At 36.0% G+C, this 27,067-nt stretch overlaps 4 protein-coding genes, 1 long non-coding RNA gene and 1 pseudogene across 5 annotated transcripts; 5 read left to right on the plus strand and 1 right to left on the minus strand.

Moving 5' to 3' along the window:
* The first annotated feature begins 332 nt into the window (after positions 1 to 332).
* LOC125477224 lies at positions 333 to 1,288 on the plus strand. The gene is made up of 5 exons (XM_048584183.1): positions 333 to 545; positions 615 to 701; positions 809 to 848; positions 940 to 993; positions 1,216 to 1,288. The coding sequence occupies exons 1-5, from the start codon at positions 406 to 408 to the stop codon at positions 1,273 to 1,275; spliced, it is 381 nt and encodes a 126-aa protein (XP_048440140.1). The 5' UTR covers positions 333 to 405; the 3' UTR covers positions 1,276 to 1,288.
* Positions 1,289 to 2,576: 1,288 nt separating this feature from the next.
* Positions 2,577 to 3,418, plus strand: LOC125477222. The gene is made up of 2 exons (XR_007258409.1): positions 2,577 to 2,798; positions 2,878 to 3,418. It is a non-coding gene; the product is annotated as an uncharacterized LOC125477222 (long non-coding RNA).
* Positions 3,419 to 4,465: 1,047 nt separating this feature from the next.
* Positions 4,466 to 7,960, plus strand: LOC125477193 (probable LRR receptor-like serine/threonine-protein kinase At3g47570). The gene is made up of 2 exons (XM_048584154.1): positions 4,466 to 7,255; positions 7,396 to 7,960. Exons 1-2 carry the CDS (start codon positions 4,573 to 4,575, stop codon positions 7,770 to 7,772), a joined length of 3,060 nt encoding a protein of 1,019 aa, XP_048440111.1. The 5' UTR covers positions 4,466 to 4,572; the 3' UTR covers positions 7,773 to 7,960.
* A 6,776-nt stretch (positions 7,961 to 14,736) lies between these two features.
* Positions 14,737 to 16,456, plus strand: LOC103935526 (probable LRR receptor-like serine/threonine-protein kinase At3g47570). Its single transcript, XM_048584153.1, has 2 exons — positions 14,737 to 15,841; positions 16,404 to 16,456. Exons 1-2 carry the CDS (start codon positions 14,737 to 14,739, stop codon positions 16,454 to 16,456), a joined length of 1,158 nt encoding a protein of 385 aa, XP_048440110.1.
* Positions 16,457 to 16,547: 91 nt separating this feature from the next.
* LOC125477203 (probable LRR receptor-like serine/threonine-protein kinase At3g47570) lies at positions 16,548 to 17,962 on the plus strand. The gene is made up of 2 exons (XM_048584161.1): positions 16,548 to 17,283; positions 17,426 to 17,962. The coding sequence occupies exons 1-2, from the start codon at positions 16,548 to 16,550 to the stop codon at positions 17,794 to 17,796; spliced, it is 1,107 nt and encodes a 368-aa protein (XP_048440118.1). The 3' UTR covers positions 17,797 to 17,962.
* Positions 17,963 to 22,781: 4,819 nt separating this feature from the next.
* LOC125477204 lies at positions 22,782 to 24,239 on the minus strand (annotated as a pseudogene).
* Positions 24,240 to 27,067: the final 2,828 nt, after the last annotated feature.

Consider the following 27,067-nt stretch of genomic DNA (forward strand, 5'->3'; position numbering starts at 1 on the left):
TCCATAGTTCTCAATTATTAATTAAACTTTTGTATTTTGTTCTCTGTCACAGTGCTCCTTATTCCTTACTGTTAATCTTCTCATGCATTTTCACAGAATTATTGAATTGAATTTCTTCTACAAATCAGTCTCTGGAATTTACCAATCGTGGAACAAACAAGTGACGAGGTTTGAAATTTGATTTCTATGTAATTGATTTTGGCATTCTGTTTTTGGCTTGAGGAGGCTTTGGCAATGGGTAAGTTTTTGTTTTTGTTTTCGGTTTTGTTTGAGGAGGCTTTGACAAATTTCGGTCAGATTATGAGTTTCACTTTTGATTATCTTAATGTGCTATACGTGTGCTATGGTAATTTTAAAAATTATTTGTTTTCATTTTTAGGATATTTACAAGAATACCCACAAAAAATGAAGAAGGAACCTATTGATAAGATCTCAAACAGACGTGTCTCTATTTTTACACCTGGTTGGGAGATATCTGTCGGAGTAAAAACTACTGATCTAAGCCAACTGATTCTCAAAGAGTGGAAAAAGAAGAAGCATGAGCAGTATGTATCCTAAATTATATACAAATTTGTTACAAGAAATCTAACATTATATATACCTTCAATATATGGGTGGCGCATGAAAAAGGCTGTGGAAGAATTAAAACCTTCAACAACTCCTCAGATCATACGTATTTGGAATAAAGTCCAACAAATAAGGTACAACACCATTTCTTACCTATTTATTTTTAATGGCATTCTCTATATCATTCTACAAATTAATTATCTCAAATTATAAAATAAAATAAAACAATTTATGGGTGCAGAAAAAAGATTAACAGTGGCCAAACAACTTTTCTAAATACGGTAAGTCTTCTCTTATTTTCATACAAAAGTATACTATAAATTCAAATTGCATTCAATTTTCAAATATAAATAAAATTGCATTTTTTGTCAGTTTTACAAGCATCACACCCGTCTCAAAGTACAAAGGTTGAAGTACAAGATTAAGGTAATATTTCTTATTATTTAATTTTGTAAATATGGTTACAATTTGTTACCTCAAACTTGACAAATATATTTATCTTTCAATATTCTACAAGTAACTGGAGTAAAAGTATTGCCATGAAAAAATTGTCAAACTTAAAGGTATTTAGGTTAAGTTGCTTACAATCTTTATAGTTGGGATTGTGCATTATAGTTAGACTTCTTATTTTATCATCATTGCTTGCAGATTAACCATGAAAATCTAAAGCATCAAGTGCAAGCAAATGGGTGGCAAGCATGGCTTTGATTTCACACGTAGGTGCTATGTTTACATATGTACATGTTGTCCATATTTTGCTTTGCTTCATATATTAGGAGTTCATCCCTAGCTAGCCTATAACTTTGATTGAAAACTTATGAATCTGAAACATTTTGATTTAAGGACATTAAGTGTTGTCAATATGTATTTAGAAATCAAATTACATGTCATATTTTCATATATTTTTATTTATAAATAGTATATGTTTTCCCATTTTATCTTCGTTGTTGTTTTAAAGAAAAAATAGTTAAAAATGTATGAGAAATTACTCACACAAGTGCAAATTGGATGGAATATATGCTCCTAAATTATTCAACAAATGTGGCAATATGACAATATGGCATGCGATAACACCATTATCACTTTGGAATGATGGGATGATTGTACGGTAAGACCATTATCTCATCAACCTTTCTTCAACTCAAGCAATTGGAACTACGTAGCCTGGCCCATGCTCTAATGTTGAACATTTCAATCCCAACCCAAAATGGCACACCCATAATTATGTACTCACTCCTCTAACTGCATCAACTATCCTATTCACACAACCATTGAACAAATGATCTGCCAACCTGCTCGAATGACACCAAATATTGCCCATAATACCTTTTTGTCCACCATAATAAAAAAATGTTGTTGTGCACCCTTTTAATACAGCCACTAATCCTCATGTTACAAAATATATTGATCATTTCATATTTTCTATACAACATTAAATAATTAAGCATATTTTTTTTATTTTTTATATGAGAGTTTAAGGAACCTAACTCTTGATCTTCTTCTGTACAATATATAAGGGTAAAATGGTACTGATGGAGATAACAAAATTCTAACTAGACTGAGTAACTTAATTACCAAAGTCATAATAATGATCAAGCATAGCTCATTTCGTGAAATCAAATTCTATCAGCCAAACGAAAAAAAAAAAAAAAAGGTGGAATGGTTAGTGTGCAATTCATAAATTTCATTTTTTGGGTACAATGGGCAGGTGCAAAAAGACTAAGTTAGATGATTGAACATAATAAAAAATTGAAAATAATAAGAAATTGTTGTGATGGACACAAACACAATTTATAAAATAATCACTTAAGAAATATAAGAATATCTAAAACAACACATCTTTGGGGCACGTAGTGCCCGTGATGCAAAAATGCCTCTCGCACGCACGTTAGTGCGTGCAAAGAGGCTAGTTGTAATTGTAAAATGTTATTAAGGTGAGAAAGGGATCATCGACCTGAAATGAGCTTTTTATGTAGCAATTTATCCACTCATTCACCTCAAAATCTTTTTCTTCATAGATTGTTTTGGTACCTGCTCTCTCATTTTTTTCATAGGCACAACTCTTTAATTCTTCTGTCTGTTTTCAGCTTTGAATTTTGGATGACAAGCTCTGTGCTTATACATCGATTTCTCTGCTTCTTCTTTGTAAATCTTGCAGGTCAGGACGACACACCTATTGGGGCAATGTCGGGATGTTTAGGCTTGGGTGGAGATGTGGACTTATAGAAGAGGTGAAGTAGCTTAGCTCTCTGTCATTAACTTTATCTGTTCTATGCATCTCTACAATCTTACAATGCTCTTTTATTAAAGTGCAAGATGTTGGGACCGGTTACTGGAATATGAGATTTGGAACAAAAGTGGTGCAAGAGTCGAAACCAAGTGTGAAATTCACATTGAAAATGATTGGTCAAAATGCTAATCATATTCTGAAAAATGTTGGGTTTCCTGATGAGTACTCTGGCTGAATTCAAGAGGCTAATTTAGTGATTTGCAGTTAATTTTGTAAATTTATTGAATGAAGTCATTTGTTATTTAGCTTATCTTGTGTTTAGTTTGGTTTTAGGAGAGGGTTGCGCATGATCTGTAGAATCATAATTAAGGGTCAGTTTTTCCAACAATTTTTCTTTTTCTTTTTGCTGCATGTTTGTGCATGTTTGGTCTCTGAGATTTTGTTTTTAGTCACTGTTGATTTGTAGTTTATGTCTCCCTTTGGCTACATATTGACACAAGTTTATTCTTGGCATTTTTTTGTTAGGGTAAGTGGTTTGGCCAGTTCTGTATTATCATTTTTACTTAGTGTTGATGTATAAGGTGAACTCTCTTTGCATCAACTTGAACAAACATTCTTCTACTTAATTGCCTAGCTGCTGAAACAAGAACGAAACACTTTTTATGTTTTTTTGTTTAACTGCTAAAACAGGTGGCTGACCTGTAGGACATATATTTTGCCATCTTAACTTCAAGGGCAATATATGTGTAAAATGCATGTTGTTGCTTTTGTTTCTCAGGGAAACAAAGAAAGCATTTTTTGCAACCATATCTTTTGTAATCAGCTCGGTTGAATGTATGTAAAAGCCAAACTGCTTATCTTACCGACACCGTTGACTCATCTATCCCTTTTGTTTGTTCATGATTATGTTGAATTTTTTTCCAGGTTAAAATGTGTTTTATTAAGACTGGTGCATTCAAGTCCTGCAGGAACGCATGGACATTTTTTCTAGTATTTCCCAAAATTCCCCCCCCCCCCCCCCCCCCCCATCCTTCAACCCTAGCCCCCAAATCATGACAATTTCCTAATGACCAGTCAAGCCTTATCTTAACTTCTAAAACCTAATGGCATTTCCAGCCTCATCCCTGATGCCATTTCAATCTCCCAAACTCCTTAGTTATACCAAGCGGACCTGTGGAGGGGTCGTCCTTGGATTCAATTTGCATTCTCCTTATCTTGATTACCTACCACACCTTGCAGTCTCCTTATCTTGATATAGTTGACCCACTTGGTGTTTACTTATTCCATTCTATAATCTGGTGCTGGGTGTATTTTTTTTTGTTTTGTTTTGTTTTTTGAGATCTCTCACTTACAAGTGAAAAAGGAATATCACTAGACCGTAGTAAGTGGTCAATCTGATGCTAAGTTAGTTGCAAAATAGTAACGAAGTGTACAATGAGTTAGTGAATAACAAGTGCCTCAGTGGTTACTTAATGAAAGAACTGTACAATATATGAGTTTCCAAATTATGTTCCAAAAATTTTGAGATTATCCTGGTCCAAAATTTTTGAAATGAAAATTAAAAACTTATTTCCAATCCGATTCATGCAAAAAAAAAACCCGCAAAATGTTAAACAAAACCGACCCCAATACTGTGGCATCATTAACTAGGACGGTAATTGCGTGTTTTGGGGGATGAATATGCCTCAACGTATTGATATTATGCGGCAGGTTGCTTATAAATTAGATGTATTCTCCGCAGAGCTGCTGTAAGCACATAACAAGAAGCAACCACCATGGGGATGAACAAGTTCTTTTCAGTTTTGCTTTTCTCATATTTTTGCTTTCATGTCCTTATTTTTCACTCATGCCTTGCCTTGAGACTGAGTGGAAATGAGACGGATCGATTGGCCTTGCTTGAAATCAAAGCGAGGATAACCTATGACCCTGTTGAAGCCTTGACTTCATGGAACGAAACCAACCATTTTTGCAATTGGCGTGGTGTCACATGTGGTCGTCGTCACAAGAGGGTCACGGTGTTGAACCTGCAGTCCTTCAATCTTTCAGGCTCTCTGTCACCACATGTTGGGAATTTGAGTTTTTTGAGAGTACTTTCTCTCACCAACAATAACTTGAGCCACAAAATTCCTCCAGAAATCGGCCGTCTCTCAAGATTGCAAGATATAGTTTGGGAGAATAATTCCCTTACCGGTGAAATTCCCTCAAACTTATCGCGTTGCTCTCAACTAACCAGAATTGCTTTTGGTGGGAATTTTCTGGTAGGAAGACTTCCTGAGGAGGTTGGCACTTTGTCGAAGTTGAGAATAATTTCAATACTCTTCAACAAACTTACAGGAAGTATCCCCTACTCCTTTGCCAATTTATCATCTCTTGAGTTGCTTATGGCACCTGGTAATGATTTTTATGGGAGTATTCCAGATATCTTTGGTCAAATGGCCAATTTTAAAGTTCTTGGTTTGGGTGGTAATAGGTTCTCAGATGTGATCCCTCCCTCACTCTATAATCTCTCTTCCATTAGTATCATTGATGTTACAGTCAACAGAATCCAAGGCACTTTACCTCCAAACCTAGGTATTGTCTTTCCAAGTCTAGAATATTTAGGGGTCGGCCACAACAAATTTACTGGACCTCTTCCTATTTCGTTATCTAATGCCTCAACTCTAACTTATCTTTGGATGGAAGGAAACAAATTTCAGGGGAAAGTTCCTTCTTTGAAAAGTTTAGTTAATCTTGAGTCCTTGAATATTGCTTACAACAATCTTGGAAGGGGGGAAATCGATGACTTGAGCTTTGTTTGCGATCTGACTAATGCTACCCGTTTACAACAACTGATGTTCGATACAAACAATTTTGGGGGCAATTTAACTCAATGCATGGCCAACTTGTCTTCTTCTCTTGTATTCTTGCATGTAGAACACAATAAAATATCAGGAAGCATCCCCCATGGGATTGGAAATCTGGCTAAGCTAGAGAGCATTTGGTTTGCCCAGAACCAATTTTCAGAAAGCATCCCCACTGATGTGGGAAAGCTTCGGAAGTTGTACGAATTAGATTTGGGTTTTAACAATCTCTCCGGCTATATCCCATCGTCATTTGGGAATTTAAGTGAACTATCCATATTGAGTTTAGCCGGTAACAAACTTGACGGCAATATTCCCTCAAGTCTAGGTAAGTGCCGGAAATTGATTGCCTTGACTCTTGCTAATAACAACCTCAGCGGTATCATATCCCCTCAAGTCATTGGTCTGTCATCTTCCTATGTGGAATTGGATTTCTCTAAAAATCAGTTGACTGGTTTCCTTCCCAAAGAAGTAGGAAATTTGATAAATCTGGAGAATTTTCGTGTTTCTCAAAACATGCTGTCTGGGGAAATTCCAACAAGTCTGGGTAGTTGCATAAAAATTGAATCTCTAGACCTGCAAGGAAACTTCTTTCAAGGGACGATTCCATCATCTCTGAGTTCACTAAGAGGAATCAAAGAATTATATCTTTCTCGCAACAACTTGTCAGGCTCGATTCCAGAATTCTTAGAGCGTCTTCAAGTTTTGCAATCTTTGAATCTATCTTATAACAACTTTGAGGGCATGGTACCAATGAAGGGGGTTTTCAGGAATGCAACTGCCACATCGATTGAAGGAAATAGCAAGCTTTGTGGGGGAATTCCTGGATTCCATTTGCCCAAGTGCAAACTCCAACATTCCAACAAGGGAGGATTAAGCCCAAAAATGAAATTGATAATTTCTCTGGTTTGTGGGATTCTTGGGGTTACTTTTGCACTAGTCTTTTTGTACCTCCGTCGGCCACAGAGGGCAAAAATAGAGCGGACTTCAAGTGATTCAGAAAAATTTCTCTCAGTCTCTTACCAAAGTCTTCTCAAAGCTACTGATGGATTTTCCTCTGTCAACTTGATTGGTATGGGCAGTTTTGGGTCTGTCTATAAAGGAGTACTTGAGCAAGGTGAAACAATTGCTGTCAAAGTACTCAACCTTGCTCGTCTGGGAGCTTACAAAAGTTTTATTGCTGAGTGCGAGGCTTTAAGAAATATTAGACACCGTAATCTTGTCAAGGTACTCTCGGCATGTTCTGGTTTTGATTATCGCGGTCACGACTTCAAGGCCTTAATTTATGAGTTCATGGTTAACGGGAGCTTGGAGGAATGGTTGCATCCAACTCATACAATTGGTGAGACAAGTCAGAGGCCAAGGAGCTTAACAATTTCTCAGAGGTTGAATATTGTCATTGATGTTTCTATGGCACTGGATTATCTCCATCATCATTGTGAGACGCCAATAGTTCATTGCGACCTCAAACCCAGCAATATTCTTCTCAATGAGGACATGGTTGCACATGTAGGTGACTTCGGGTTGGTGAGGTTCCTCCCAAAAGCTACTGAAAATTCTTCGGGAAATCAATCAAGTTCTTTAGGGATCAAGGGAACCATTGGTTATGCTCCTCCAGGTAAATACACAGTTGTCTATTTTTTCCTAGCTAGTATTTTAAGATTGTGCAGTATTTATTTTAAAATTTTCAAATATGAAATGGGCTTTTAGCACTTCACTAGAAAATTAGAATATAATGTTCTGAATTGTGGAATGCAGAATATGGCATGGGACATGAAGTGTGGACACAAGGTGATGTGTACAGCTTTGGTATCCTCCTGTTGGAAATATTTACAGGAAAGCGACCAACCGATAACATGTTTGAGGGAGCTTCAAACCTTCATAACTTTGTGAAGGCAGCTCTGCCGGAGAAAGTGGAAGAGGTTTTGGATCCTGTTCTTGTTCAAGAGAGTGATTGTCATGACGAAGATAGCAAAAGGAATCACGTCCAAATTGAAAAAAGTTTAATGTCAGTTCTAGAAATTGGTGTTGCTTGCTCAGCAGAGTTGCCTAGAGAAAGATTGGACATCAGTGATGCTACGGCACAAATGTGTCGGATCAGAAACAAACTTCGAGCAAGTGGTATATGTGAATAGAAGCTTATTGTTAGTACGTGGTATAACATGTAATATTAATATATTTTATGTGAGAGAGTTCTCGTATTTGTTAAATAAAAAAATACAGTACAGATGGCTAGTTGATCAATGCTTGCCAAACAAACTTATTTGCATACGAATTATGCTTGATCGATGAAATTCTAGCTTTACCAAACATTAAGTGACAAGTGGAGACGGGATCAATTTGCAGGTCTATGATAGAGCATTCATGTAAAGATGTTTTGTGTATATTCACCCCAAAACACTTTAAGTGACAAGTGGAGCGTATATCTGGTAAGGTTAAGGGTTAAAGTTAAGTTGATGATGTAAGACTTAATTACATTTTGTAACGTCAATTTTCTGCTATATTGCTCAAACATGTTATATTTTAGAGAATGTGCTAATTTGTGAAGAAGGATTCAAAACTACATGTGTTTTTGTACTCTATCATTCTTGTTGGTATAATGATTGGCTTCTCATACAAATTATATATATATATATATATATATATATATATATATATATATATATCATTTGCATGTTGCATTTCATTATTTTTTGGAAAGCATTTGTTTAGGGGAAGCTTAACAATTTGAAGATGTGTTTCTTTCGATGTTTATTTATTTATTTATTTTTCTTCGACTATTTCTTTGTTTTACTTTCCTCTTTTGAATTCGTCCTCACTTTCAAGTTTCATTCTTTTGAAGTGATTCCAATTCCTAGTAAGGAAAATTTTTTCCGTCTCATCGTGTATACATAGATAATTTATCTATTCATAGTAATCATAATTACTCTCGATGAATTTCATATTTTGGAACCATTACATGATGTCATCTACACCATTGAAAGAATTATCAAATTCAATAGAGAGAATTACTGGAATTTTGCAAATCCTAAAACCCAAGTAAAAGGTAGGATAGAATAGAAACAAATATGTTATAGAGAATAATAGAGTTTTACAAACCTTATTGTCTTTATTATTCAATAAATTTGAAATTTAGAATGGCTAAATATATGAAATTCAAGAAGAATAGGGGGAATAGCTCTACCAATGCATACGTGAAAGACGATATTTTTTTTAATTAAAGTGAATGATGGGTTTTAATTTAAATGTTATTGATTTGTGATAAATGATCATTTGAAATATTATACTTAATTTTGGGATGAGATTTGTTGGATGAAAAAGATAAATAATGATTGAATTTTTTTAAAAGTATTGAGAAGGGTTGCAAAGCAATAGAAATAAGTTACTACTAATCTTATTTTTTCAAGTCAGGGTAGGCCTTGGACTACTATAGTCCTTATGTGCCTCCGTCAGTGGTTAACCATTGTTAGTTTTGTGAGTTTATGTTTCCTTTAAGCAACCTTGATCTAGATTGCATGTGTGACTCTCTATATGCCAATTGAAGGCTCCAACAATCATTCGAAAAAACCTGATACGACTATTTCTTAAGTTTTACACATCAAGGGGAAGTATCGTAGTTAATATTATTTAAGAGTGTGATTTTGTAAATCTAGAAGTAGGATTCCAATAAGATTTGGAAGACTCATGTTACTTGTAAGGCAAGTAAAACCCACATAATTAGTATAATTAAAGGTGTAAGGCTACAAGAGAAAATAAGCAATTATAGAAAGTTGAGAGTGCTTTCTCTCTTACCGTCCCTTTCCTACCCTCACTTTCTATATTTTTCCTTAAGAAGTTTATTAGAAAGTTAAATATATATATATATATATATATATATATTTATTTAATAATGCGATAAAATTGGTGGGTTGGATAAATAATTGTTAGGTGCAAAGGGGTCGGTGAAAAAGTTTGATATTTTGAAAAAAAATATTTCTAATTTGAAATCCAGACTCCTAAGGCTATTTAGATGGCAATTTCCAACACCAACTTGACCCTGCCAAAGTCTACGAGCACACTTTTTCCAACTTAACTTGTAAGGTAAGCTAGAAAATAGAAACAAAACCAACCCCTTATTTAAAGCTTGTCGGCCAGTAATGATTTATGGATGCCAGCTATATATCTACCAGTTTACCATGGCACTGTGCAATGAGACAATATGGTCGACCCATATATATCAAGTCAAGTCCATAATATATATATATATATATATATATTAAAACTACAGTGTTTGTGAATTAAATATATATATATATATATATATTAAAACTACAGTGTTTGTGAATTAAATAAATAATTGTTAAGAAAGAGAAAAGTCTGCTAAATCTGTATGGATGGGCAATTTCCAACCCTAACTTGACCATGGCAAAGTCTACTAGCACACTTTGTCCAACTTAACTTGTAAGCTAAGCTAGAAAATAGACAGTTTAGAAGCTACTTTCCGACAAGCCGGTCGGCCAGTAATATTTGATGAATGCTAGAGCTATGTATCTACCAATCTACCGTGGCACTTTCCAACACTAGAGACAATATACTTGACCCATATTTGGCGAGTCAAGTCCAAATATTTAAAAATCTGGAATCAGATAATTTACAACCAAAGTGTTGATGCACAAAAGCTGATCACCTTAAAGTTGGTCTTGTAGAATTATTAGAGTGACGGATTGAATGCCCACTTCTAACAACATTGGTATTGTTATCAACTTGGTAAGTATTATTTGCATAATTTGTCAGTTGTTGGGCTTTATCATAAAAAACCTCGGTGTTAGTTAGACTGGGGTAATGATACTTAAACTCTTCTTTTGTCATTGATAAGGTCAACATAGGACATTTCAACACGCTCCCTCACATGAGACCCAATTAGTGAGTCACACGTAAAAGATCTACAAATCAACAACCATGTAAAGTTAAAGGGACTCATCCTACACGCAGGACCAAATCACCCAGCATCATCGCGTGAAAAGGTCCCTCCTTTGACAGATTTGCATAAGCTTGAGTGGTTAATCCTTGCTAACAACCATCTCAAAAGTAGGGGAATTGACGACTCGACCTTTCTGTGTGATTTGAGCAATGCCACCGTGGGCAACAGTTATGATGGGTGAGTAACCGCGGTTATTTACCCATAACTGTTTATGCTCATACGTGCATAATCGTTTACTGGTTGGGTAATTGCCTAAACGGTTATAGTCATACCCCATCTACATGTTTTTTAACAACTTGAAAATTAAAAAAAAATTTCATAATTTTCTTTTTTTTTAATAATTAAACACCGTTATAGGTACATTCATCATACATTTCCGTATTTTAATTTTTTAAGTCCTTATACAATTATAATAATTGAAATAATAGTTTAAGGACAATATTTTTAACTGTTACCAATGAAGGTAAATATAATATTTGGTAAGTATTATTGGATTACAAAAATTGTTTAGAAGACATTTCTGTCAAAGCATTTCTGTCAATTTCATGGTTACTCGCAAGGAATTTAAATTAATTTGGCGAATTCCTTGATGATGAGAATCATCATTCCTGTAGTAGTGTTATTGAGAGAAGGACCGATGAATTCCTTGCTAATTTATTGGGTGCTAAGTATTATTGGATCGAGAACATGATTTGTGTTAATTTTACATATATAAAATAAATGGATAAACAATTACCTGTTTATAACCACGGTTAATGACCATAACCGCCCATTTAAATTTCGCGGGTAAACGGTTATACCATAACCGTTTATTTATCTAAACGGTTACCTATAACTGTAACCGTTTAATTTAAATGGACGGGTAACCGCGATTACTCATAACCAATGAGTATTTGCCAATCCCTAATGCCGCCCATTTAGAATTTCTCGAAATGTTTTTTTTTTTTTTTTTTTTTGGGTCAAGAATTTCTCGAAATGTTTACCGACAAGTTTGGGGGCACGTTACCTCAATGCTTAGGAAACCTGTCTTCTTCTCTTCAAATATTCCATATTGCACAAAATAAAATATTAGGAAGTATCCCGAATGAGATTGTAAATTTGGCTAGCTTGGAGGTTTTGGGGATGCTGAGAACCAATTATCAGGTCACATTCCCCCTGCTGTAGGAAAGCTTCACAAGTTATATCTATTAAATTTGAGTAGGAACTCTCTCTCTTTGGCAATCTTACATCCTCTTTCGGAAATTTAAGTCAATTAAATGAGTTCAGCTTAAAAGGCAACAACTTCCAGGCAATATCCTGCCAAGTTTAATATAGAGTGTCAGAATTTGAGGCTCTTATATCTTGGTGAGAACAGTTTTAGCGGTATCATATCGTAAGAAATCATTGGTCTGTTGAACTTGTATATATTTAGTTTACCTCAAGATCATTTTCTTGGCTCCCTACCAAAGGATGTAGGAATTTTAATAAATCTTGAGCATATAGATATCTTTGAAAACATGTTATTCAGTGAAATTCCAGCAAGTGTAGTTAGTTGTATAAAATTAGAGTACCTAGACATGCATGGAAATTTCTTCCATGGGACGATTCCATCAACTTTAAGTAGCACAATAATCCTAATTCTTGTTGTGTGGCTTGTTCTTGGCAATCGACACTGAAATCTTAAACCTAACTACCTAAGCCTACTGCAACCATGGGAGAAAAGACAATATTGTCTTTTTTTTTTTATCAAGTATCTCTCTCTGTTGATCGGGATAATTCAGGAAATTCGGGAAGAGTTTAAATTGCTTCTAGAGATCGTGACTACATGACGCATGACGAGTCACTCTTTCATCCATGATTTATTCTCCAAAAGAGAGTGCCGTCGCTGCCAATGGAACTATAATCTCAGTAACAGAGCCTGGTCCAATTGCACTCACCCCATCTTTATCCTTACACAATACCTTGCTTCTTCCAGAATTATCAAATCATCTTTTATCAGTCAGTCAAATTACCGATCGATTAGGTTATATCGTACTAATGTTTCTAGTACATTTTTTAAAAGGTACCAACCTTTGGGCTAAAACCTAAAATTTTTAGTCCAGAAACAGTTTTTCTGCTCCACTACTTCTGGCCTAAATTTTTAGCCTCAGATTATTAAATAATGAATTTAGGCTAATTTTTTTTTCTTAAAGTAACTTTTTTTAAAAGAAAAAATTATGTAGACTATCATAATTTAATTTTATGAACATTTTAACCTAAAAATATTTAGATTCTGATAAATATTGAAAAATCACAAACAGACACCATGAAACTCGTTAAACGCTATGAAAAAATATGAAACACATAAAAGATTTTTTTTAAAAATAATTTAGCCGTTACATTTAAATTTGAACCGTTAAATATTTTTTTTACTGTTGAATTTCATCAAATTAGATCTTAACTGTTGGATTCAATGAATTTATAAATATAAAACTAAATAAAATACATATATATGGTGGGCCAGCCCCACTAATCATGGGCTAAATCTGGCTTTTGTTTAGCTTTTAGTTTTTAGCCCACACATTTAGCATGAATTGGGTTGGATTTGGGGGGAGAATAAAACCTAAAAAATAACATTTAGCCCAGGGTTGGAGATGGTCTAAGAGAAGGGGGTTGTATTATGTCGACGATGTGGCTCCTAGCAGAGTGAATCAAGTACGCAGTGGGAATCGTGACAAGATTTAGAAGATTTAGTTAAGGCATTGGCGACTTGGGCATGCCTCGTTTGGCTATTTACGGAAGTTGGTTATGTTATTATTTACTAGTATTTCAGACTTTGATAGCCACATGTGTCTTTCTTTCCCTATACCAGTTGCTCGAAGAAACATAAAGAATTAGATTTCAGGTGGTTCAGTTGGATCTTTTTCAACCACCACAGGATGACCCATGCTTCAGGTATAAATCTTTGAATGAAGATCATGGCGAAGACTTATTCAGCTTTTCCACACCATAACTAGCTACAATGATTTTACAACTAGTCATAGTCAAATGGGGTGTCATGTCTTCCACATAAAGTAGTTTCTTATTGGATCTCAGCCTTGCTCATACCTAAGTTCCCATTACCTATTCTTTTGTGTATATCCTCAATCCATTCACAAGACGCAAGCATGCGCCCAATCTGGAACTAGAGGAGTGAGGGCGAACATTACTTGTTGGCATAAACAAATGACACGATAATACACCAAAATTAGAAATTGTCATTATACAATACCAAAGCTAACTGTTGTTTTATTGGCGTACTATCGATATGAACAGGAACGAGCAATTTTTTATTTATTTGAACACGATCATATGATGTTATAATTTCACTCAACTTATAACTCGTGAGTTTGTTTTAAGTTAAAAGAATGAATACAATAACTTCAAAAAGTGAACATTCCTAATATTAGTTCACAAAATTATATTTATATTGAATTTATTCATCAAATTAAGAGAAAAAGATATATTTTTTTTGTCAGGACATCCCTTATCGAGTACGATAGCGATTGGAGTGGCTGATCCACTACGTACAGAGCACTCTGATTATGATTATAAATTGGATGCTGCTAAAGCTGCTAGAGAAACAATCAATACAGCTCAACTCTTTTACAACTCCATTTCTACTTTCGCACAAAACAAATATCATCGTCATGGGGATGGGGTTTTACAACTCCATTTCTGCAGTGTTTTTGTCATCCTTTTTTATGCATGCTTTCATTCTTCACTCTTGCCTTCCTTGTTTCGCCCTTCCGGGAAATGAGACAGATAGACTCGCTTTGCTTGAAATCAAGGCTAGCATAACTCATGACCCTTTTAAAGTCCTGACTTCATGGAATGAAACCATCCACTTTTGCTCTTGGCATGGCGTTACATGTGGTCGTCGTCGTAAGAGGGTCACAAGCTTGAGCCTGCGGTCCTTGAAACTAGGAGGATCTATGTCGCCGCATGTTGGGAACTTGAGTTTTTTGAGAGTCATTGATCTCCAAAACAACAGCTTAGGCCATGAAATTCCTCCAGAATTCAGCCGCCTGCACAGATTGCAACAACTACGGTTAAATAACAATTCACTGAGTGGAGAAATTCCCACTAACTTGTCGCGTTGCTCTCAGCTCCTCTGGCTCGATGTTGGTTTCAATGTACTGATGGGAAAGATTCCAAAGGAGCTTGGCCTCTTGTCAAAGTTAAGGGTTTTTATCATCCACTCTAACCACTTTACAGGAGGAGTCCCTACTTCTTTTAGCAATTTATCATCTCTTGAAGTGTTCTCCGCAACTACTAATAATTTGAGTGGCACTGTCCCGGATATTTTTGGACGAATGACCAATCTTAGCTTTCTTTCTTTCGGCCTAAATAGCTTTTCGGGTATGCTTCCTCCCTCAATCTTTAATCTCTCTTCTCTCACAATCCTTTCTATGGGAGGGAATGAAATCCAAGGGAGTCTACCCTCAAACTTAGGTATGGTCTTTCCGAGTCTCCAAACATTTTTTATTTACATTAACCAATTCAGTGGATCTATTCCTGTTTCATTATCAAATGCCTCAAATCTATTTAGATTGGGGATCGGAGGTAACCACCTGCATGGAAAAGTCCCTCCATTGACGAATTTGCATAAGCTTGAGTTGTTAGAACTTGCTGACAACCATCTCGGAAGTGGGGGAATTGATGACTTGACCTTTCTCTGCGATTTGACCAACGCCACCCATTTAGAAATTCTCTCAATGTTTACCAACAATTTTTGGGGCACGTTACCTCAGTGCATAGGAAACCTGTCTTCTACTCTTCAAATCTTCAATATAGATCAAAATAAAATATTAGGAAGTATCCCGAATGAGATTGTAAATCTGGCTAACTTAGAGCTTTTGGGGATGAGGGAGAACCAATTTTCAGGTCACATTCCCCCTGGTCTGGGAAAGCTGCACAAGTTATATCAATTAACTTTTGATGGGAACTCTCTCTCTGGCAATCTTCCATCCTCTTTCAGAAATTTAAGTCAATTAAATGTGTTAAGCTTAGCAGGCAACAAACTTAAAGGCAATATCCCGCCGAGTTTAGCAGAGTGTCAGAATTTGAGGATCTTAGATCTTGGTGCCAACAATTTTAGCGGTATCATATCGCAAGAAATCTTTGGTCTGCTGAACTTGTATGAATTGAGTTTAGGACAAAATCAGTTTATAGGCTCCCTGCCAGAGAACATAGGAGTTTTAATAAATCTAGAGTATTTAGATATATCTGATAACATGTTATTCGGTAAAATTCCGGCTAGTCTTGTTAGTTGTGTAAAATTAGAGTACCTAGACATGCATGGAAATTTCTTCAATGGGACAATTCCATCAACTTTGAGTTCACTAAGGGCTGGTTTGGTATTGCTGTGCTTTGAAAAAAAACTGCTTCTGCTGTGCTGTGAGAATAAGCAGCTGTGAAATAAAGCAGCAGAGTGTTTGGTAAACTTTTTTGTAAAAGTGCTTTTGAAAAAAAAAAGCAGTATTAGAGTGTTTGGTAAACTTTTATGTAAAACAGATGTGAAAAAAAGCCAGTTTTTCAAAGCTAGGTTTTGCAGCTTCTTGTTTTTGGCTTTTTTTCATCCAAAACTGTGAAAAAAAGCTGAAGCTGAGTGTTTACCAAACACAAAAACAGCTCCCAGCTTTTTTTGATAGCAGCTTTTTTTCAAAATCACCTCAGTACCAAACCAGGTCTAAGAGGTCTTTTAGAATTGTATCTTTCTCACAACAACTTGTCAGGCACCATTCCAGAATTCTTAGAAGGTTTTGTATTTTTGGAATCTCTGAATCTATCTTATAACAATTTTGAGGGCATGTTGCCGATCAAAGGAGTGTTCAAGAATGCAACGGCGACATCAGTTGAAGGAAATAGCAAGCTTTGTGGGGGCATACCTGAGTTTCATTTGCCAAAGTGCAAACTCCAGCATGCAAAAAAGAAAGGATTGAGCTTAACCATGAAATTGGTTCTCTCCCTCGTTTGTGGGATTCTTGGAGTCATTTTTGCACTAACCTTTTTGTACCTTTATTGCTCACGGAGGGACAAAAAGGATCAAGCTGCAACTGATTCGGACAAATTTCCCCAGGTGTCTTACCAAAGTCTTCTAAAGGCAACAAATGGATTCTCCTCAACCAACTTGGTCGGTATGGGCAGTTTTGGGTCCGTTTATAAAGGAGTATTTGAGCAAGGTGAAACTACAGTTGCCATCAAGGTACTCAACCTCGTTTGTCGCGGAGCTTACAAAAGTTTTATTGCTGAGTGCGAGGCTTTCAAAAATATTAGACACCGTAATCTTGTCAAGGTACTCTCAGCATGTTCTGGTTTTGATTATCGCGGTCACGACTTCAAGGCCTTAATTTATGAGTTCATGGTTAACGGGAGCTTGGAGGAATGGCTATATCCAATTCATACAATTGGTGAGACAAATGAGAGGCCAAGGAGCTTAACAATTTCTCAGAGGTTGAATATTGTTATTGATGTTGCTACGGCATTGGATTATCTCCATCATCATTGTGAGACGCCAATAGTTCATTGCGACCTCAAACCCAGCAATATTCTTCTCAATGAGGACATGGTTGCACATGTAGGTGACTTCGGGTTGGTGAGGTTCCTACCAAAAGCTGCTGAAAATTCTTCGGGAAATCAATCAAGCTCTTTAGGGATCAAGGGAACTATTGGTTATGCTCCTCCAGGTAAATACACTTGGTGGTTTATTTTTCCCTAGCTAGTATTTTAAAATTGTGCAGTATTTATTTTAAAATTTTCAAACATGAAATGAGCTTTTAGCACTTCACTAGAAAATTAGAATCTAATGTTCTGAATTGTGGAATGCAGAATATGGCATGGGACATGAAGTGTGGACACATGTGTACAGCTTTGGCATCCTCCTGTTGGAAATATTTACAGGAAAAAGACCGACCGATGACATGTTTCAGGGAACTTCAAACCTTTATAGCTTTGTGAAGGCAGCTCTGCCTGAGCAAGTGGAAGAGGTTTTGGATCCCGTTCTTGTTCAAGAGAGCAATCATCCTAATGAGGGGAGGGCAAGGAATCACATCCTAATCATAGAAAGTTTAATCTATGTTTTAGAAATTGGTGTTGCTTGCTCAGCGGAGTTGCCTAGAGAAAGATTGAACATCTGTGATGCTGTGGCACATATGTGTCGAATCAGAAACAAACTTCGAGCAAATGGTATATGCGAATAGAAGCTTATTGTTAATAATGTGGTATAGCATGTAATAGTATTGATGTTATGTGAAAGCGTTCTCGTATTTGTTAGATAAAAAATGCAGTGCAAATGGCTAGTTGATCAATGTTTGCCAAACAAACTTACTTGCATCGAATTATGCTTGAACAATGACGTTCTAGCTTTGCCAAACATTACAGGACGAACACTCTGAAAGAATTAAAATTAAAAAACAAAGTTGTGGAAAGTATTCATCAAATTTCAAACCTATGTTGGATTTCCTGCTCCCTGTTGAGAGGCTTATCCCTTGTTGAAAATGGGAAGCGTTCCATAGTAGTTTATTGCTTTTGTTAATTTATTTTTTTAGAAAACCTAAACGGTATGAGGAGAATTTTATTAATAACAAAAAGTAGGTTACACCTAGTCAAGGGAACATAAACCTAATTCCTCGTAATACAAGAAAAAAGAAAAAAAATACATGAAAAAGAAGGGGATATAAACCTTACTCTTCTATAAACGAAACAATAAAGATACAAAAATACGCATTCATCAGTCATCCATTCTTCAACATTTATGTGAGCATTCATCACCCATTCATCAACATTTATCTTTCGCTCACTCACTCTTATATTTCATTAAAATATTGTTTTACATATAGTTTGGGGGTGGTCCAGGCAACACAGAGGTGGGCATTCATCAAAGCCATGTCACAGAAAATTACATGAGCATTGACGAAATTTTAGGTCTATAAATGCATGAGAGAAACATTTCACAAATCCGTATGACTTTCAGAGATATTAAACCATGCTTAATTTTAACGCAGTGGAGGGATTTGATTTACCTTTCATTTTGTAGATCCGAGTTCTTGCAGCCATCTTTGCTGTGTGTACAGCACCTTCATTTGTGAGCCATTGCTCCTTGCATTTCCTATTCCCCGAGGCCTTACTCGGATCCCCAAGTCCACATACAGAAAACATACATGCATGAGTCAGAATTTCGTTTTCATTTGAGCTTCGGTTGTGAAAGCGAGAGGGAGAAATGGTTGGATGCATTTTTATTTCACATATCGCCAAGTGGAGACCATAATCGCAGAGAGAATGAGAGATCTTTACCTCGGTTTTCAAAGATCGCCATGGCTGGGTTCCGTTTTTGACAGAGATGGAGATGGATTCATGTTTTGACGTTCTGGGTTGATGATGGAAGCTAGGGTTTCAGTTCCATGAGAAATGAAGGGAAAGAGGAAATGAAGGAGATAGCTTTCACGGCTCTGGGCTCGTGGGTACGGCGCCAGTTAGGAGAGACGAGGAAACGGGCCTCTAGTTCATGTTTCCTGTCACGGGTTCAACCCTCCAGAGCACTGAAATTTTGCTTCTTTTCCCAATATTTTCCAGCGCCTCTGTTTCTTTCTTGTCAGCAGGTCAACACTTCGAATCGCAGGTGTGTCGGTTTCATTGTCTTTTCTTTTATTTCTGTTCCTGTTTCCTTTGTTATTTTATATTTTCTTTTATTGTTTCTTTCTTTTATTTTCTTTTGTCTTTGTTAGCTATTTTTCAGTTTTTAAGGTTTTAATATTTTTGTTTTCTTTCTTTATTTTTTCCGCACCTTGAGGATAATGTGTGATTTAAGTTTAGGGGTGGAAAGGTAAAATTTTTAGATTTTTAATTTTTAAGTATGCTAAAATTTTTCATTCTTTTTAAGTTAATATTCATAGATTATTTTAAACATTTGAACAAATGAACATGGTGGAAATTAATTCCACAGTAGAGTCTTTTCTATTTATTGTTGTTTTGGCACTAATTCATGAGTTATCCTTTCACAATTAGCACATTCACACCAACATGATTTGTGGGGGTGAGATTGAAGCACTTGCTTTTCATCTAAGTTAATTTTTTATATTTTTATTCTAAAAAAAATAAAGTTTATTTATTGTTATAAATAAAGTAATAATTGTTCCACCGAGATTTTGCTTAGTAACTAGGTTAGTCATGCCTAATCAGCAGTGATCTCGCGTCAAATAGTAGAGTCTTGGCATGGGATGAGGTGGTTAGTTGGTTTCATAGCCTTTTCAGCTCGAGTTAGTAAGTCCTTAGGGGCATTCTACACCTAGTGCCCCAAAGCCCTTGTGGTTTGGGAGCCATTGACCTAAAACTCATTACATGGGTTGGATCGAAAGTTTAAGTGAACTAACATTGCACAACCACTTTTATTACCATCTTCTTCTTCTTTTTCTTAAGCCTTTTCCCACCATGTGGGGTCGGCTGTGAGGGATGCAACACGAGGACTTTCTAGGCGGTCACCCATCCTAGTACTACTCTCGTTCAAACTCGTTTAACTTTGGAGTTCGGATGGACTAGACTCTGTGGTGGTAAGGGTTTTAGGTTAACTTCAAAATAGTTATGTTTGAAGTTAGTAAGTATTAACTAAAATGGACAAGTGGTAAGGGTTTTAGTCGAGTCTTTTTAACCATGTTGATTCATTTTATACCAAATGAAGTTCATGAGTTTTTTTCTAATTAATTCTAAATGGCTTAGACTTTGTGGTGGTATTGGTTGGAATTTTTTAAAAGATGTTCTAATTTTAACATTTTTTATGGATTGCAACTTGAAAGTGAAAATTGTCATAGTCAATTTTTGTTAAAGTTTTTAGTTTGTTAGTTTTTATTTTTTGTTTTTGAGTTTTGTTTTGCTAGAGGACAGGCAAAAAACTAAGTTTGGGAGTATTGATGAGTACATATTATACCATATATTTTACCCTATTCTTAGTTATAATTTATTGGTTATTTTGGTAGAATTTTGATACTTTGTTATGTATTTTCAATGCAAGGCATTCGACTTCCTCTTGAGTAAAAAGTGATCAAGCGGATGAATTTTAGAGATTTCAATTGAAGGATGTTCATGAGTCTTTCAAGATGATTGTCCCAAAATTTCAGATTTTTCTACCAAGTCGTTTAACCGCGGCGAAGAAAAGAAGGCACAACGCGTAGCTTTCCCAGATTGACGTTTTTGAACATTATGGGTATTTTGGAGGTGAAGATGGAATATTTTGAGGAAGATTTGTTTTGAGGATTTGATGGGGACGATGCAGGTTTTGTAACACATTGTGCATAACTGCATTTAAAATATCTCTTACAACTTAAGGTGTGAAACATTTAAAAAGTTAAGGAATAAATAGAAATACCTGCTGCTGAAAGATTAGATTGATCCTAGGGGAGGACATCGGATCTTTTGCACTATTAGCTGAGGAACTCTTCAAACCATTATCACCCTTTTAGCCAAACCTGACGCTGAACAAATATCCAGGCGAGCATCAATCCAGGTCAGATCACCGTAGAGCTCTCCAAATTTTCCGTGCTGGAAAGTATAGCAGAGAGAGCCGAAAAAATCAGCACTGAATGGACTTCTCTTCTTACTGCTCCAAGAATTGCCCTCGTCTCCCCTCATATCAACTGCCACTGGGTTGTACCCATCCTGAAACCAGGCAGTGCAGCTTCCACCTAAAATGTAATGCCACCATTGACCAGAAGAAGTGAGAATGGCATTACAATTTCATTTTGCAAACGAAAGGGAACTATATCACTAACAATGATTAATTTTGACAATTAAAGAATTTCGTACCTGGCCTTCCCTGGGGCAAACATCAGGAAATAGTTAAAGTAAACACCTAAAGATACTGCATACTGTCGGCAACGGATCTGGACTTGTAAACACAAAAAAAATATTGAATTGCTCTGTTAGAATTTGTCTCTAGAATTATTTTTATTACTATTATTTTCTTTTACTGCAGTCACACCTACCACCACGGAACACCATGAAAGGAGCTGACATACTCCTTAAGTCTACTGGCTTTTAATATACTAAAGTAGAAAACTACACACATACAATATAAATGAAACTAAGAGGTACCAAAACATGTATACATGTATAAAAACATGCAAATGTATAAACTAAAAAATTATAATATACACCTGAGTATTGATACGAAACTTCCAAAAAACTGTAACAAGATAATACAAGTTATCACAGAAAATATGAGTAACGTGTTAAATTACCAAAAACTCCATATACTGCAGCATGAGGTTCTTTAAGACGCACATCATAAGATGGCCGCCAAAACAAACATCTTAAAGGTAAGGAAGCTGCAAACATCTTAAAGGTTGAGAAAATTTAATGCATGGCTCATAATTTAAACAGGAAGATAAATAAAGGAAATAAAGGTACAGGCATGAACTTTTTCACTCAAACAGCTTAGGCAGCACATGTGCAATGTTAAAAGTACTGATATTAACTTTGTCAGTACATGGCTCTTAATTTATAGACGTGTAACTTTCCAATTTTATCTATGTTCCCTGCAGTGCATTTGTGCAATGTTATCAAGTCATGTAACCTATAAAGAAAAGTGGTAAACAGAAGACACTTGTAAATTAAGATTTTTGAAGCATGTTGATATATACGAACCTATATACAAGGTATGTTCAGGAAAGAAATGAAAAAATTGTGGCCTCATTTGGTCTCTAAGATTGGTTTGAAATGGACAACCCACTATATTCAAGGTATGTTGACAAAAGAAATGAAAAAATTGTGGCTTACTTGAAGGTAGGAGATGGATTATTTTCCATTCCAATCCACCAAAATGGTAAGGATCAGAAGAGATTTTTTCCATATCCCCCTTCTAATCACCTCAGTATGAAAAATCATTCACCCCTATCTTTAATATACCCTCAATATAGCAGTTTGTCCATTCCGTTCCAATCCTAGAGACCAAACAAGGCCCTACTTTTCAACAATTAATAAATTAGGAAACAATACTTTAAGATTATACATGCTGACAGAATCTGGTAAAGTTCAAGTGATACATCCCTATAATTACTTATTTTTAACTTCAATTCCTATAAGAGAAATTTGTCATATGAAAGAAATAAAAAATCGCAGTTGGATGATACTACAACCTGGCATGAACAAACCCCAAAAAGAACTTTAAACCTAACAACTCCAATCAGTAAACAAATTATCCACCTAGCCATAGTAATTGTACAAAAAATGAAGAAATTGACACCCATAAATCCCTCAAACTAGCTTCAAAAACCCGGCAAACAAGGGACAAAAGGAATTCTGACTGTTTAAACATTTGATTAAAGGTCAAAACAAGAAAGTAAATGCATGCCTTATGAAAGAGCATCAATTTGTTGCGGCGTCCTTTTTTCTCACCATGTCCTTCTGTGCTCAACTTTATGGATGAGGACGGAGACGAAAGAAGCTGTGTGCATAATCCAAACGAATAAAGTGACCCCCATCTTTCAAAGTAGGGACCCCCATCTCATCATTGGTAACTTCAGCTTTAATACAAGAAAAGAGTTTCTTCGGGCGGAACTGCCCAATTAATCCAAGCCACCTATTTTCACGCAGATCATGTAACAAGGGAATTAGTATGTCGGACAACTAAGAATGCTAATGTGAGATGACTTTGGTCTAAGCATAGGGATAATCCCAACCAGTGCTCTGATAAACCTGATAAAGCTTTGATGCTCTCGAAAAACATAAGAACTCGCTTGCAAATCAGTAAAATAATAAGGCAACAAAAAATTCATGCTTTATGTGCTATACCACTAGAACTAGGCAAACAAGCTTTGTTCGGCTGTCAAGCTTTCCACTCAATCTCTCTTTCTCACTTCAAGTAATTCACCAATAACCCAAAGTTTATACAATATACCAACATCTTCCTAAATATCAAACAAAGAACAAACCAAACCTAGAAGCAGAGGCTCCTTAGCAATTAGTAACATAAAAATTGTTTACAAAAATACGAATTTGGAGAACAAAAAAAAGGTTCATTTCTCAGGAAACAGGAGACAAATTATCTTTCCTAACCTTTTTCCTTTACCCAATTCAACCCCATAACAACAATTTCAATTGTTCTTCTCTCCAAACTTTCCCGGCAACCAAACAAACAACAAATGAATCACACGCATTTCCCATCATTTTCTCAGTAACCATACAAACCACAAACCAATCAACAGAAACACGTAAAACGAAAAAGAATATCCATTAAACGAAAAATAAAATAAATTTGAGAAAACCCAATAGGCAATAGCTAAGCAAAGAAGTTGTAGCCGTGTACCAGTTAGAGGTAGCTGGTCTGAGCAGAGGGACTGGTGAGAGAAAGAACCCAAGTCCCTGTAAGAATTGGGGTTGTAGGAAGGTATAACACCCAGAAGAAAGAGTTGCTGAATCCTAAGGGCTCGGCTGGCTCGAGCACCGTCGAGAGGAAAGGGGTCGCCGGGAACGGCCTTGGCCGAGCCCTCAAGGGTCTGAGGTGAAGAAAAGTTCAAGCCCCAGAAGGCTGAGTCCATCGCCGTCCTCAGGTTCGCCATTGTTGGCTGTCGAAAGAGTGAGGGAGCGCGAATTCTTTTTGGTTTCGGTTTTGGGGTTCAAGTGGTGGGTTTGTGAAGGTTTTATTTGTCTCTTCCTTTGGGTCCTTATCTGTCTTGAAATGAGTTTGAACGTGGTGTATCCTTTTTATCGCATTTGTGCTAATGACATGATATTAAGTGGAGAAAAACTTATGAGTTATAATTGTTTCATTGGCTTGAGACTTTACCATGGCGATGGATCATTGTCACAGAAGTACTTTGCGAGAAAGAGATTGATGGTTGGGAAATCCGCAAAATCCACCATGGTGTGAAAGGAGAAAGTGGTGATGGAGTGCTCATATGTTATATTTCAATGAAGGAAGATGCTAGTTTAAGGGAGGTGAATAGGTTCCAATTTATAAATTTAATGTTAATATCGATTCTCAAATTTCACATTCGCATCATATGAAATATCCTACATAATAAACAAATAAATGTACACGTGGACGTAGGAAAATCCTCAGGCTCCCTCCCAAGTCAGGACAAATGAGGACGGAAAGACTTGCAAAACTCATCAACTAGTAGGCAATTTTATCTCCAGGCTTTGCTACTCAAACTTTCTTCAACCTTTAAGTGGAAGTGGCACGATACTAACGCAGTCAAGTGCAATCCTGGAATCCGTTTGAAAGACAATTGGCCCTTAAATCTACAAATGAAAGGTAATGTGTCAATAACAATTGGATTTTCATCCCATTAACCAAAACATTCACCCCAGCCACGCATGTTAATAGCCATATAAAGGAGCTCAGCTTTTCATCCTCTCATTTTAAAGTTCTACGCTGATCTAATAGTCGTACATTAAAACACATGAGCAGTAAAACGACTGTACAGATACGTCAGCAGAAAAATGGTTGCAGATTATCGAAATCAGACAGGGCATACACTATCACATCCCAATGTCGACTTCGCCGTAACACAATATTGTCCGTTTTGGACTCCGATCACGCCCTCATGGTTTTGTTTTTGGGAACTCACACGAGAACTTCCCAGTAGGTCACCCATACTGGGATTGCTTTCGCCCGAGCTCGCTTAACTTCAGAGTTCCGATGGAACCTAAAGCCAGTAAGTTTCCAAAAGGCCTTGTGCTATATGGAGGTGCGCATGTACATATAAGGCATGTCACCCTCTTTCCATTGGTCGATGTAGGATGTTACATACGCGCTTCCACAAGTACCAATTAGCAAATGACTATGCGGATTTTGTAACATATTGTGCATATCTGCATTTAAAAATTCTCTTCCAACTTAAGGTGCACAACATTTAGACAGTTAAGGTATAAATAGAAATAGCTGCTACTGAAGGATTATATTGATCCTAGCGGAGGACACCGGATCTTTTGCACTATTAGCAGGGGAACTCTTCAAACCATAAATAACCCTTTTAGCCAAAGCTGAAGCTGAACAAATATCCAGACGAGAATCAATCCTGGTTAGATCACCGTAGAGTTCTATAAATTTCCCGTGCTGGAAAGTATAGCAGAGAGAGCCGGAAAAATCAGCACTGAATGGATTTCTCTTCTTATTGCTCCTAGAATTGTCCTCGTCTCCCTTCATATCAACCGCCACTGGGTTGTACCCATCCTGAAACCAGGCAGTGCAGCTTTCACCAAAAATGTAATGCCACCATTGACTAGAAGAAAAAGTGGGATATGGCATTACGATTTCATTTTCCAAATAAAAGGGAACTATATCACTAACAATGACTAGGTTGACAACCCATTATTTTTTACAATTATAGAATTTTGTATCTGGTCTTCTCTGGTGCAAACATCAGGAAATGGTAAAGTAAAAAACTTAAGAGCACTTCCAGCATGGAACCCCCCAGGTAATATACTATGTTATTCACCTAGTGAACAGTAATTACCCTTAATGAACAGTAATCGCCTTTTGCATCTCCACCGTTGCATTTCAATAGCTCTGGCAATGGGCAATAAAATATTATTATTTTTTTTATTTATAAAATAATACAAAATAATTTTATTTGTAATTTCGGATAAGATTTTTAATCGTTCTCGTTGCGCCACGTGTTATTATCTGAAAAGTTATAAAATAAAATAATATAAAATAATTTTATTTGTAATTTCAGATAAAATTTTTAATCGTTATCGTTGCGCCACGTGTCATAAAATCTGAAAAGACAATTATTGATGAAGGATTTCCGATAAGATTTTTAATCGTACTCGTTGCGCCACGTGTCATTATTCGAAAATGCAATTATTGGTGATGGATTTCCGATAAGATTATTAAACAATCACGTCACACCACGTGTCATAATCTATTTACAGTCTTTGAGGATAGATTTCCATCAGATTTTTAACGAATGACGACATGCCACGTGGCATTATCTACAACCTAATCCTTTCTGAATCCTCTATATAATCCACCATCCATCATCACAAATCTCATACCAATTTTCTCAAGATCTCTATCATTATTCATAGTTTCTACTTCCCTCTTCACCAAAATCTCTATCATTATTCATAGTTTCTGATTCATTTTTACAATGTCTTCTTCTTCAAGGATGATGTGGGAAATCGATTAGTAAGAGGAAGAATTGTTTAACCAATCTGAAGAAATGTTCAATCTCCAAGTGGCCCAAAATGAGAAAGAATAGGATGAGGAGCGTAAAATGAGAGATGACAAAGCAAGAATGGGTAGAGCCTCACATTCCCGTCGAGTCATCCAAGCTATGGGTTAGATATGATGGCCCAGTCGTTCTAGAAACCTTGATAGAAGCTGTGGTGTAAGGTAGATGATAATGAAAAGTATTTATAGAAAATTACAAAAAAAAAAAAAAAAAAAAAAAAATTTAATTTCAAATTTTTTTTTTTGGATTTTTATTCATTTTTTACAATTTAATTTTTTTTTATTCAACTAATTAATCT

This window comes from the organism of the source record quoted next, unplaced genomic scaffold, assembly GCF_019419815.1.
Source record: "Pyrus x bretschneideri cultivar Hongxiangsu unplaced genomic scaffold, Pyrus_bretschneideri_v1 Contig200, whole genome shotgun sequence".
Lineage (NCBI taxonomy): Eukaryota > Viridiplantae > Streptophyta > Magnoliopsida > Rosales > Rosaceae > Pyrus > Pyrus x bretschneideri.